The 14,366-nt window shown below is 36.4% G+C and overlaps 1 protein-coding gene across 13 annotated transcripts in view; it reads right to left on the bottom strand.

Annotated features, from left to right (window-relative positions):
- MYCBP2 (MYC binding protein 2) overlaps positions 1 to 14,366 on the bottom strand; it is a 270,723-nt gene that overhangs the window by 43,642 nt on the left and 212,715 nt on the right. For 12 of the 13 annotated variants that reach the window (XM_082434738.1, XM_082434743.1, XM_082434745.1 and 9 more), the window contains 2 exons: positions 1,814 to 3,457; positions 696 to 865 (listed from right to left, as the gene is read on the bottom strand). In XM_082434738.1, the coding sequence (XP_082290864.1) occupies positions 696 to 865; positions 1,814 to 3,457 (1,814 nt within the window). The remainder of the gene's footprint in view (positions 1 to 695; positions 866 to 1,813; positions 3,458 to 14,366) is intronic. The other variant, XM_082434741.1, reaches the window with a different exon arrangement.

Below are 14,366 nucleotides of genomic sequence, written 5' to 3'. Positions count from 1 at the left end.
ATAAAAATTATTAAACGCTGTAGAACTGCTTTCAAATAATAATAGTGATTCCCAAAAACAACATTCACTTCATGCTTCTCCTGAACTTATTAAAACTAATTTATATCAAATGCAAGCTACATTTTTCTCTTTCCTTGGGAAAGTTAAAAAACCTAAGTAGTAAAATCTAAATGTAGTTATCTAAATAAAAGAGTAAATAATGTGTGTGTGCGTGCGTGTGTGCGTATATTTGGCAAATGTTTTTAGCTAGGTGTGTCACTAGTGTGAGTGATCCTGGCCTTCCATGAGTCCTCAGCATAATTAGGGATTAAGAACAAGAGAGAGGAGATGAAGAGTAGAAAAAGAAAAGGAAAAAGAAAAAGAGAGAGTTAAGAGAGATAAAGGTGAAGAGGGAAAGCTATATATATGTGTAGAATAGCAGACAAATTAATAATAAAAAATTATGCAGTAAACATCTGTCAGTAAGGTATGTATGCTACGGGAGAGTTGTTCTGTGTTATCCCAAGATATAATTTGTTTTTGTAATTAAAAACAGCTGACCTGGTACATAAATTAAATTTATATATTACTCCTGTTATGAAGGCTGATCTTTAATATCAATTATGTGGAGTTGTCTGATAATATGATCATAAAAAGAGATTTTTATAAGGTTTATCCTTATCACTAACAGTATAGCCAGAACAAAATAAAAATACCTTCTCCCTTGCAGCAGCCTGTTTTTCACGGAGGTATTTTTCTCTACAGCGATCACACACCAGGTACCATGTGCTTCCCCCTATGCCACCGTCACCACAGTTACCAGCCCATCCTCCACAAAAATGCCCAATGCTATTGTAACCTTGTCCACCAGCATACCGGCCACAACCTTGAAGTAAGAACATAAATAAAAATTTAACACTTTAAGTGTCCTTAATAGTCTGCTCCTTGCCACCTGTACATAAATGACAGCTTTTCCTTCTCAAAGTAAGCAAAATACTGAAGCAAATATCTAACCCTGACCTGGGCTGTTAATTATATCAGCAAAATTGCAGGTGTAGCCAAAAGTAATCAATTAAACGATGCCTAAAATACTGACGATACTCTATACAGGCAGATGAAAAGAAATGTTAAGATATGGGTACATTTAGATTTATTTAAGTATGCTAAAAAAATTGGAGAAGACAGGTAATAGGTATAAAACACTCTGTGAGAATAATATATTTCACAAATCATGTATTTTACAAAAGATTGCAGTGTAATATGTAGGAAGAGAAAAACATTTACCCAAATTCATAATAAGTGAATTTTGGAATATTAATTGTTACAGAAGTTGTTACATTTACCTAAAACATAAAACTGTCTTCTGATGAAACAGTTAATCTCTTCCACAGGAAAATGCCCAAAGAAATCAGTATAATCTAATTTAATTTGCAATTCTGAACAGGAAAACAATACAATCAAAGGAGACCTAATGTTGTCACCTTTCCTGTGTGTATGGACATGTCCTTATTTCTATCGTGTGAGACACCTTAACAGCATCTTTTGGGTAACACATAAAATATTTAAAAAGTTAACAATATCTCAGAATGTGATACATTAAAATGAAATAGTACTAGATTGCCTTACCACCATACTATTAGATTTCTTTACCTATTTTTCATAAACCCTATACTGTACTGATGAAGCACTTTAAAAATTACATTGTAAGACACTATAAATTCTGGGCAAAAGTTTCCCTGTACTTTAACATAATTCATGGAACAGCTTAAGTCAAAGTGACCTAATTTGTTTTTTTTGCACAAAGTACTTACATATATTCAATAACATCACTTACCTGGGTGAGCCTGTCTCATGTGGTAGGTCACTGGGTATGGATGTGACTCTCCACAGAGCTCACAGATGGTATCTTTCTCTGGTCCTCCTACCGCCAGCTGGGCCATTTCACCAAACAAATTACCTCTGGGCCGAACTTCTGTCTTTTCTTTTTTCTTTTTTTCTTTTTTGGCCTTTTTATTCTCTTTCTCACACTCCTTCTTTTTAAGGACTGCACAAGAACCAGGACTTGGAAAAATCATATTCTGGGAAGCTGCTTTGATAGTAGCCAAAGAGATGTCTTCCCAAAAAGCCACTAAATGTTGCAGAGTCAGGGGAAGAGGAGACTTAGACTTCATTGGGTGATGCATGGACATTTCAAAAGTGGCCTCAGTTTTCCCGTCTTCACATTTTTCATGCAGAGGAGGTTCCTTAAGCATAGACAATACCTTATTTTTGTTGATACTACCCATTTTAGATATATCTGGTCCATGAGGTGCAATATTAAACATATTCAGTGCAGAGGATATTTCCAATGAGTGTCTATTTTTTAATTTGGTTTCCTTTTCTTCTGTAGGCTGCTGGCTGCTTAAACTACTTCTTATAGGAGCATGTTCTTTGGAAAGTTCAGGATTAAATTTTAAGAAAGAAGAACAAGCCATCGCATCGTGTACTATGCCTTCGTGCCACAGGAACGAGGCAAAGACGGCTCGGGCACACTCAGCCACGGAAGGGGACATGGCTTGCTTGGCCGGCTCCAAAGGTTTGGATCCATCTCCTTTGAAGAGAAAGCTAGATTTTTCCTTCTTGGGCCTGGTGTGCCTATTAGCACACTTCCGACTTGTCTTGGGGGACGCTCTCGTTTCCTGTTCATCTTTCAGTGGTGCTTTTCCTATGCTGAAATGCACTTTATTTGGACCTTCATCCACACCCTTAAATTCACTGCTTTCGTCACAGGTGCTGTCTGTTAGGCTATTCGTTTTCAAAGTACTTGAAGTGCAGACTTCAACCACCTCACTGTGGAGGTTTTCTTGTACCACGTGGGGAGAAGGAGCTCTATTTTCGGATCCAGGGGAGTCTTTAGAATCCTTTGGTACTGGTTTTGGTTTCGGTGATGTTGATCGTCCCCTTAATGGTTCTGTGAGGGGCATTTTCTTCTTGCGGAGGGTATCTGGATCGAGGGTGTAAGAGTCTGATTTGGAACGTTCCCGAGGAGGATCAAGTTTCGTCTTAACAGGAGCAGTGCTCTTCTGAGGTAGACTTTTATCATGCGGTGAGGAAGAGCGTGCAGAGCTAGCACCGGATGGGCTAGACCTACTGGCTGGGAGAGTCTTTGGCTTAGGAGATGACGACCGAGAACCTGGTCCTGGGGATTCAGCTCTGAAGCTAGAAGACATCTTCCCATCAGATTTCAGTGTCTGCAAGGTGTTATGGTTGGGGGATAATGACCTACTGTGAGAATCTGACCTCAGCTTTGCAGCATCGGATTTCAACATGAGAGATTCACTAGCCGATAGCCCTTCTGTACCCCTCTGCTTCTTCTGGTCAGCAGTAGTCCGGCTCATACGTCCATCGAGTTTAAGTGTTCTGCTGTGTTTGGAGGGCAGTTCTGATTTTCCTGATGTACAGACTGGTCTAGAAGATGTTGAGATAGTTCCTCGGTCACCTGTATGGTCCATTTCATAGTGAAACTTGTTAATATAATTATAACTTACTGATGATTTAGCCATTAAACAATGAAATAAAAAAAACATAGCTAAAAAAAATTTGTATTGCTTGTCACAGACAAAAATACTTCAAGAATAAAGAAAAAAGGGGGAATTCTCGTCAAATTTCTATTACATCATTTTATAATTCTAATATTCTAATGTTTGGATTAGAATAATTTAAAATCAATGTATGAACGCCCTAAAGCTATTATTTAATTACATGTAATGCAGGCAGTCTGTTATTTGTAAAGAGGTTATATTCTAAAAGCTTATTTAGTTCATAAGCTTAGCTGGTTAGAACTCAGAGCTTGAAGAAGAAAAATGGTGGGATCCTCAGAATTAGAATTACAAGTCTGAATTCTGGGGCCTTTCAACAAGGAGTCAGGAGAATAACAGAAAAAAAAAGGATAAAAAGAAAAATAATCTCGCTCTTTCCTAGGCAAAGCACTAGATGTTTCTACATGAGCACCACTTGTTTTTGGCATCCTGGCCCTCATTCAGTGTCTCTCCTTCCTACTACTTCATGCTTTTCCTTTGAGGCATTAGAGCCAGGTCGTCTTTGCTGTCAGTCCGTGGTACAACCTTCAAGATTATCTTTCCTCCCTAAAATCAAAACTTCTACCCTCAGTGCAAGTGATACTAGTTCACTGTTAGGAGGAAAGCAACCTGATTGAAGTGATTCAAGTGACATGAAAAACTGAAAATCCATAAACCTTGCTAGAAGCATTTATATTTTTTGAAAAAGGGATACTTAGTAAATTGAGATGACTCAGGTTACACTGAAGTTCTTTCTTTTTCCTTTTTAAAGGGATATGAACAAGTTTGGATAAAGTAGAAACGTGTTTTGGGGCTTGCTTGCAATGTGTGTGGGTAGAGTCACAGCCTAGTTATCTAAATGTCAAGAGAGCTTTGCCATGGCATCTGCCTCCTCATGGAAGGCCTGCAAGGGCTGGTATTTTTGCTCATTACTACTCTCCACTGAGGTCATGTCAAGAATGGGTCAGCATAGTAAGTGCTTTTGTTAAATGAGCAAACAAATTCCTATTTTCTTAGTTTCTTTCCCTTCTGCTAGTCACAAATCTTCAGATTCTCTAAAAACTCACTTTTTACTTTTATGGCTCCCACGGCCACAGGGCAGAGGCGACAGGAGCCATTGTTGTGTGAGGGTCAGATTTTATAAACCAATATACTGTATTTGGTAGAATCAAGCATCAGCTTAGTCCCTGCCACTAATTTGGAGTGACTGATGTCTGGAGCACTAGTTTTTGTTATTACTCTGACAGCTGGAAATGCCTTCATCATCACATTTATTTCATGAGCTGAACCGTACATAATGCTGAATCTAGACAAATAAGCAGTAAATCTTTAATATTTGGCACCCCTCTCTCTACAAGATTAATTCGTGAATTGAAAGAGGTTTGCTTTGTAATTAATGATGCACAATTCCTCATAAAGGAAATCTCCACTGTGACTGGCTAAACAATTGAATCTTCCAAATATCAGGAACACCACTTGTCATATGCTAGCAAAAATGTTTGTTATATAGAGAGGGTCAGAGAGTATGGGCAGCTGTATACCTTATTTCTATGCTTCAAGTAATGGTGAATATTTTTTTAAGATCTGTAAGTGGTGACAGCTGAATACCTGTTGGAGTCTAGGCACATAAATAATGCACCATTATTTCTTCCCAAGATGTCAGATTACAATTACATCCCGCTGAAAAAATTTACTTTTCCAAAATATATTTCATATATTTTTAAAAAACAAATACGTCAAGTTAGTTAAGTGTGGTAAACCCACATACTAACTAACTGATGTTTATCTTCTTCATTTGGGTTTCAAAAGTTTTGAGGCATGCAGTAAGTATTACTAAAAATGGTCATGTGGCTGCTTTAAGTATCAATAAATATCAACACAATTTGTTAAAAAGCTTTAGATCATAAATATTTTCACATTCATCACTTAATTTTGTTTAATGTTTATCATATGTAAGTTTAAGCAATAATGGATACTTTTTTTAATCTCAAAAGATTCTAAAGAAAAAATAATACAGGACAGGATAAAAATTTAGTACATTCAAACAGATTAGTGAAAATATTAAATATTAGGTACTCATTAATAACCTGCATATTTTTATGCCAAAATTATAAATAAAAGGTTATATAATACCACCCTATAATATAATATAATCATAATATAATACTCTACTGTAATATGATATGCCATAGTATATACTATATATCAGGTTACACAAGACTATATACTACAGAGAGCAGGTTCTATAATTATACTACAATATTATATAGTATCACTGTCAACTGTACAAAGGAGAAATGTAAAACTGTTCTACTCATTTATAGGAATACAAGATTTTAAAAGTTTAATTAAACATTATTACACTAAGACAAAAATATGTGATTAGGTATCTACAGTATTTTATAAGACCAGAGCATATTTTAAAATCGTCTGGCATTTTATCAATTGTCAATAGTTTAAACATTTCTAAGTTTAAAGTATTAAAACAAAGCAGCTAAGAAAACACTACAAGGAAGACTCATGCCAGACAGGACAGCCCTGAAAACTAAGGTAAACTAAAGAATTTAATTATCAAACTGTTTCTCATAAAAAAAACTAAAACAGGAAAATGAGTTTTACATTACCTAACAGAAAAAATGAGTCTAAGACTAACCTGTCACATGAGATATTATATTCTTATAGATCACAATGTGCTTTACGGCTTACACATATACCACCTTGTTCTGGTGTTATAATTCCCCAAAGGCATAATGGTGTTATAATTCCCCAAAGGCATCTATTTCTACATACTTATTTTATTTAAGCTCTCATATAGGTTTGAAATTAAGCCAGAGTTCTATTTAACCGACAGATAGTAAACAGGCATATCGATTAGGATAATCAATACAATATTGAACAGATATATCACAAATTACCCCAAAATATCAAATTTTAAATAAAATTATAAACTTTAACCTTAAATGGAATGAGATGAAAATGACTGAGGTGAACTAAAACTTCTTTCTTGAAACCTCCTAGGTTTATTAAGAATGGCCCATCCGTGAAGGCACGCATACCCACCCTTCAGTTTGTGAGACAGAGATGAGAGAGCAGAGGCAGGCCCAGCTACACCATAATTTTTGTAAATGCGCTCACGAGAAGCAAGGTTGCGAGATGGAGATTCTACAGTGGAAAACATTGGCAAAGAAGCAGCACAGATTCAATGGAAAAAAAATTTAGCAGAGAACACAAGCAGAAACAAAGCATTTCAAATGGTATGCGCGACTACTAACTTATTAAGAAGTTTATATTCTGCTAAATTTTCCAGCAAGTTTATTATTTCTCTAAAATTAAAAACTGAATACAAAGGTCAAATTAATTAATTTAGACTAATAACGACAGCGCCAAATGTGTTAGGCTAAAAGTTAAATAACATTCATAGCACTGATAAATCAAACTTGAGCATTTCTTTTCAGACTAATATTTCTTTAACTCAGTTTTCTTTAATTTGGTGCTCACTTACTTATAAATGAAAGTTTATAAGTAATTTTTTTTTGTAAATAGTGGGAGATAAAGAGATGTTACTTACAGTTTAACCTATTGTCACCTGGTTTTCTGTATGGACACATGACTATAATTTTTCCAGTATGTATCTCAGAATGGACCCAAGTTGACATTTATGGTCAACTACTTTTCTGAGTCCATCCTCACTAAAATATGTTAGTGCTAATCCTAATATTTAGTGTTTGTTTTGTCAATCATATTACTGAGATACCAAATTCTGTTTATAAGAAGTCTCACAACACAAAGCAAAAAAGATTTACAAGTCACTGAAAATGTTAGACACATTAATGATTCACCATGCAGAAAATGAAGTACTTAAAATTAAAAAAAAAATACCTTTTTTCAAAAAATTAACAGAACCTTTAAAGTGGTCTTTCAAAAGTAGTATGCTAAGAAAAAAATCTCTATCTAAATCTGAAAATAAATCCACTATTTAAAATTTTAACCTAAATAGACATTTCTCCAAAGAAGATATACAGATGGCCTACAGACACATGAAAGAATGCTCAACATCATTAATCATTAGAGAAATGCAAATCAAAACTACAATGAGATATCATCTCACACCAGTCAGAATGGCCATCATCAAAAAATCTAGAAACAATAAATGCTGGAGAGGGTGTGGAGGAAAGGGAACACTCTTGCACTGTTGGTGGGAATGTAAATTGATACAGCCACTATGGAGAACAGTATGGAGGTTCCTTAAAAAACTACAAATAGAACTACCATACGACCCAGCAATCCCACTACTGGGCATATACCCTGAGAAAACCATAGGTCAAAAAGAGTCATGTACCAAAATGTTCATTGCAGCTCTATTTACAATAGCCAGGACATGGAAGCAATCTAAATGTCCATCGACAGATGAATGGATAAAGAAGATGTGGCACATATATACAATGGAATATTACTCAGCCATAAAAAGAAATGAAATGGAGGTATTTGTAATGAGGTGGATGGAGTTAGAGTCTGTCATACAGAGTGAAGTAAGTCAGAAAGAGAAAAACAAATACAGTATGCTAACACATATATACGGAATCTAAGGGGAAAAAAAAAAAAAAAAAAAAAGGCCATGAAGAACCTAGTGGCAAGACGGGAATAAAGACACAGACCTACTAGAGAATGGACTTGAGGATATGGGGAGGGGGTGGGGTGAGATGTGACAGGGTAAGAGAGTGTCATGGACATATATACACTACCAAATGTAAAATAGATAACTAGTGGGAAGCAGCCGCATAGCACAGGGAGATCAGCTCGGTGCTTTGTGACCACCTAGAGGGATGGGATGGGGAGGGTGGGAGGGAGGGAGATGCAAGAGGGAAGAGAAATGGGAACATATTGTATATGTATTACTGATTCATTTTGTTATAAAGCAGAAGCTAACACACCATTGTAAGGCAATTATACTTCAATAAAGATGTTAAAAAAAAAAAAAAATTTTAACTCATGGCAATGAAAATAAATGTAATCAAGTGAGCTGAAATAAATTCAGGTAATAAGGAGATAACTTTCTTAATATTATTGAAATTAAAAAAATGAATACAACACACACTTTTCTCAAAACAGAAAAAGTAATAGTTGACTGATTCATTATTATGGCCAAGATTAAAGATGAACTAGTCATAAAACCAAGAATCCTGCCATATAAGGTACTGAGTATGTATTATGTGTCAGACATTGTCCTAGGAATTGAGCATAAAATGATGAACAGAAATGAAGTCCCTACTCTTATGGAGCTTATCTTCCAGTAAAAGGAGAGAGACAATGAACAAATACACCCTAGATGGAGCGGCGATAAACCTGAGAGTCATAAGCACGCAGATGTTGGGTAATACTCCATGCCTGGATAAGACAACTTAGGTAGCAAGGCCTAGAAGAGACCAAACCCCTGGGACAGTCCTAGGAATACAGAATAGAGGAGGATGTAGAAAAGAGACTGGACATGAACAGCTGAGGTAGGAGATGATATCCAGCAGGCAAAGGAAGAAGGCGTTTCAAGGAAAAGAGAAAGATCAATCCCGTCAAACACTGCCAACAGAGCAAGTAAAATGAAATCTTAGAACTGACAGTTGAACTTAGCAAAACAAAAGTCAAAAACTGAACAGAGCTATTTCCGTGGATAAGGACAACTGCAAACACCCCCTGTAGTTGGTTCAAGAGAGAATGGTAGGAGTGGGTGGAGGGATGCAGACACATGCCAACAAGTCATGTTCCTCTAAGTTAAAGAAATGTTAAAATTTTAATATTTTTGAGCATTCTTCTTTTTAAAGTGTGTAAAACTCAAAGGCACCAGGAACTGCAAAATGAGGTCTTACGCTATTTCAATCTCATATAATACTTACTCTGCAACTCTCACTGAAAATGTCAGTTAGGAGAGTGCCAGCTTTTGATTGGAATTCAAGGACAATTCAAACTGCCAATGTAAGGATACAGTCTCGTAGCTTGGTCACTAAAATCTGTGAAGACTGGGTTTAGCAGGAGGACACAGGAGCAGGAAATCAGAATACTATCTTAATTAAAAGCACCCGTAACATAAATGTACAAAACTACATGGACACTTATTAGATAAGATGTTAGAGGTTTAAGGACAAACTCCTGGAAAAAGTTTTGAAGCCAAATCACCTTGAAGTCTTTCCAATATGCTACAAAACCTAAAGAGACTGGATTCCTAGGTATGATTCAGAGTGAATAAGATGAAAGAAACATCTTTCGAAAGTCTACAAAAGATTACTGTTAAATGCCTAAACACAGTAAGCTGTGATTTCACACAACACTTGTTCTAGACATTTAATTTTCGTAAGCTCATGTTTAAAATACTTTGAAATAGTTAACTTTTTAAAAGATTTATATCTTTCAATTTAAAAAGGTAAGTAATCCTTAAGAGATACTTTGCTATCTATGCACAGAAGAAAAAACTGATCAACTTTTAGACATCTGATGAAGATTAATCATGCTCCTTTTTACCTTGCTTTATAGATAAAACAATCAATTATTAAATTAATGTCTGTAGAATTTTGATTTTTTTGTCATAATACAGTTAACTAAGGAGAAAAATGTTTAAAACAATATAAAAAGCTGGATTTTTTTCTCCAGTACACAATTGAAGTCAACGTTGTTTGTTTGGTATAAAGTATCCCCTTATTAACAATATGGTTCTTTACATGTCATTTATTCTTTGTTTTCTTTGTTTTAAATCCCGAGTATCAAGTCCCCTGGGGTACTTCATTCATTCTCTCGTCATAGAAACTCTGAGCTCATTGTAAATTGTATTTTAAAAAATTACTCCCTAGGCTAATGATAATAATAAAACAGTACAACTTTTCTTTTTAATAAGGAAAGCATTCTCATTTCAGTTGGACAAAGACAAATTGTGGTTTTGCTGTATCAGGACCTTGACCTTGTTATTGGGACAATACACTGGAAGAATCAAGGCACCTTTCACCATCTGGTGGCAGTACACAAAACTGCAGTTCTGAGATTTAGAAAGGGGCGTATACTCTTTCAGGTTTGAGTCAACAATGAAGTAATGATCTTCTTCATCCATTAATCTGTTGATGGCACTTAGGTTGCTTCCATACCTTGGCAATTATAAACAATGCTGCTATGAACACTGGAGTGCGTGTATCTTTTCGAGTAAGTGTTTTCCTTTTCTTCGGATTATACCCAGTGAATTTGCATTTAAAGCTGTCAGTCCAGGCAGCTGCTGGCTAGAGTACGTAATTATCATCACTGTCACCTTATTCTAAATTCTCCAAAACATCAATAGACAGATGTGGGAGTAATACTTATACTTAGTTGTACTTATTTCTTATCTGCATGTTGTTTGGTTGCTCACATCTTTTGGCCAGGTTGAAGGTATAGTTTATATATTGTCTCCTCAATAACCAATAAACTAGTTTTTTATATGTTTAAAAATAAATAGTTTCAAAATAAGTAATTTCCAGAATATCTGAAGTATAAGTTAAGCTTAACCATTTACTGCCTGTGTTAAGAGTCTATTTGTCAAAATATCTGTAGTACTATTCAGAGACGAATGCAAATGTACAATTACCAGGGTTTAAATTGAGTGAAGAAAGTCAGAAACACTGTTCCTGTCATTCTACTGTAAACCTGACAAAATGTTATTATCATTGTTTGTGAAGGATCTATAGAATTAGGTTTCTTTCTGTATCTTAAAAAATATATACAGACATAAATGTAGATATGTATAAACACTAACAGAATGTGGAATCCTACTAAATGTATTAGAAGAAAAAGAGCTTAAGACACAGAATAGGAACTAAAATTTACTTATATAAATGTTAGTATACTAAATGAATTATAAAAGAATGACAGCTTAAGCTCAAAAATTTCCAACTTAAGGCTAAAATAGAAATAAGCTTTTCACTAGAATATAACATTCATCCATATGATACAAATGCAGAAAGGAAGATGGATGAAAATCTGTAATGATGTATTTTCAAATTGTCAGTCAACAATGCCATCTTCAGTTATGTAAATGCTAAGTATGTTTCCCACATTCGAATTATATTACAGCTTACTGGAGGCTAAGTTACCCAACTGAACTCATTTTTTCTTAAAATCTGCTTTTTATTCTGTGTATTGGCATTAGGTAAGCATATAATCTTTCAAAACAAAGACAGAAAACTGGACACCATTCTAGACTGGCTCCTTCAACTGTGATTAGCAAGTCCTGTACAATTTTACTGCCTACGTGTTTCTAAACTTGTTCCTTCTTCTATACGTCCACTGTAATTTACCTTAGTATAAGCCCTACTCAGCTCTTCTCTGGAATCCCTGCCTCTAACGCTCTCCCTTTCTCCAGAACCTTTTTCATAATATTTTTAGTTATCTTTCACAAATGTAAGACTGATCATATCATTCTTTTTGTTTAAAATTCTGCAGAACTATATATGCCTTCATCTGCTCCCTCCATTTTACTCATTTTACTCACAGGATAAAGTCTAAACTACTAAGAGTGGCTTACAAGACCCTTCATGATGTGGCCCCGCCCTCTCTAGTGTAAGAAACCGCCACTAGGACACTTAACACTCTAAGCTACAAACGCGTGAAGTTTCTCAAGTGAATCATGTTTCCTAACATAATCAAATGAGTTGATTCATTTGAAGTGGTTAAAATGGTGCCTGTTATGTGGTGAATGACTGCCACGTGTTAGCGATTACCACATCTTCTCTTTCCTCAAACCACCAACACTTTCCCCATGCTAACTCTGAGCTGATGATGGCTTCCTATTCTACTGAGAAAACAAACAAAACATAAAACAAATGGACAACATTCTCAAGCTGCTAACACACTGCACATTCTTTCCTCTCCTGTTATGATGGGTCACCTATTTCTGCTCCTACTTGGCCAACCTTTCCCCTTTGTGCTACATCCCATCCCCTCTCCCACGGATGAATACTGTTCCAGCAATCCTCCCCTCTCTCCTGCATCGGCAATTTTTCTCTCTATTGGATCATTCTCATTAAAAAACAACCCTGATGTTACCTTTTCCCCATTAAAAACCAAACCAAACAAGAATCTCTCCAGATCTCACATCCTCTGCCCTGGTTTCACTTTATGTGTTTTCCTTCCCTTTACAGTAAAACTTGACAAATTTATCTATAATAACTGTCTCCAATTTCTCTTCCCCCCTTTCTCTTGAACCCACTCTAATCGAGCTTTGGCATCTCATCTGACTAGAGTTGCTCTCATCAAGATCATCAGTGACCTCCACGTTGCTAAATCCAATGGTCCATTCTCAATCTTCACTTTACCTGACCCATCAGCAACATCTGATACAGCCTGTCGCTATTTCCTTGAAATACTTTCTTCACTTGGCTTCCAGAAACACCACACCGACTTGGTTTTCCTCCTATTTCTATGGCCACTTGTCAGTCTCTTCCCTGAAGTGCCCCAGGGCTCAGTCTTTAGGCATCTTTTATTTTCTCCCTATACCTACTTTCCTGCTGCTTTAATCCACCCTTAGGGCAACTCTCAAATTATTCTGCTATAAGCCAGTGAACTCCCAATTTATGTGTCCTTCCCAGACAGTTCCCTTGAACTCCAGGGTCTTACATTGATCTCAACTTGATATCTCCATTGGACTTAAAAGGAACCTCAAACTTAACGTATCTGATCATTTGCAAACACGGTGACAATTATTCCTATCCCTGTACCATGCCCCTTTGCAGCAACTCCAAGCAAGAAGTGAAGTCCATGTCTCCGTCCTTGAACATAAGTGTCTTGCTTTGACCAACAGAGTATGGCATATGCGGTGCTGTGTCAGTTTCAAGCCTAAGCCTCAAAAGACTGTACATGCTTTTGTGTTTGCAGAATCCTGCAATGTCCATGCAAACAAACCCAGGTTAGCCCACTGAATGACAAGAGATATTTGGCCTAGTCACCCTTTTCATGCCAGCCAATCCCCAAGGAAAAAATACCTGGCTGACCTACAGATGCATGAAGGATCCCAGGCAAGATCACAACAACTGCCCTGCTGAACCCAGCCTACTCTGCTAACACACAGAATTGTGAGCTAAAGAGTGCTTGTTTTAAGTCATTAAGTTTTGGGGTGGTTTGTTATGCAACAGTAGCTTACCAATATAATGTCCAAAATTAAGCCTTTGTTATTGCCCCCCAGACCTAGTTCTCCTACAGTCCCCATATTAAATGGAAATTACATTCTTCCCAATGCCTAGACAAAAATCTTAGATTTGCCCTCCACTATTTTGGTATTCTCATTGCTTATTCAATCTTTAGGCAAATCCTGTTGATTCCCCTTCAAAATATATCCACTATTCCATGATTTAATACCATCTCTTCGGCTACTACTCTGGTAAAGCCACCATCATATCTCACCTGGATTACTGTGAAAGCCTCCCAAACTGGACTCTTTGCATGACCAGTACTTAGAAGAGTGCCTGACATGTAGATGGTGGTCAATAAATATTTTTGAGTCAATGGATCCCGAAAACTTAGCTCATGCTATTCTTAGAGAGGAAATACACCTGTCACCTCCTTCCCCACCCCCACTGCTGCCTGATAAATTCCTATGAGTCCTTCAACACTCTGATTAGGGGCCACGTCTTTGTCTAATGCCTTCTCTAACCTTTCCTAGCTGAGTCAGCAGCTTTTCCTCCTATGTTTCCAATGCATCCTGTGAATATTGCTCCTCCAGACTTAAAATAATGTCATCATTTTTTTCAACATGGCTGCCTTCCTCAGTATTCCAAAAGCCCTTCAAGATCAGTGATAATATTTTCTTTACATTATTGCTCCCTATAG

Source organism: Balaenoptera physalus, assembly GCF_965194825.1.
Source record: "Balaenoptera physalus genome assembly, chromosome: 18".
NCBI lineage: Eukaryota > Metazoa > Chordata > Mammalia > Artiodactyla > Balaenopteridae > Balaenoptera > Balaenoptera physalus.
Note: the sequence above shows the minus strand (reverse complement) of the source record. Positions and strands in the feature narration are given on the sequence as shown.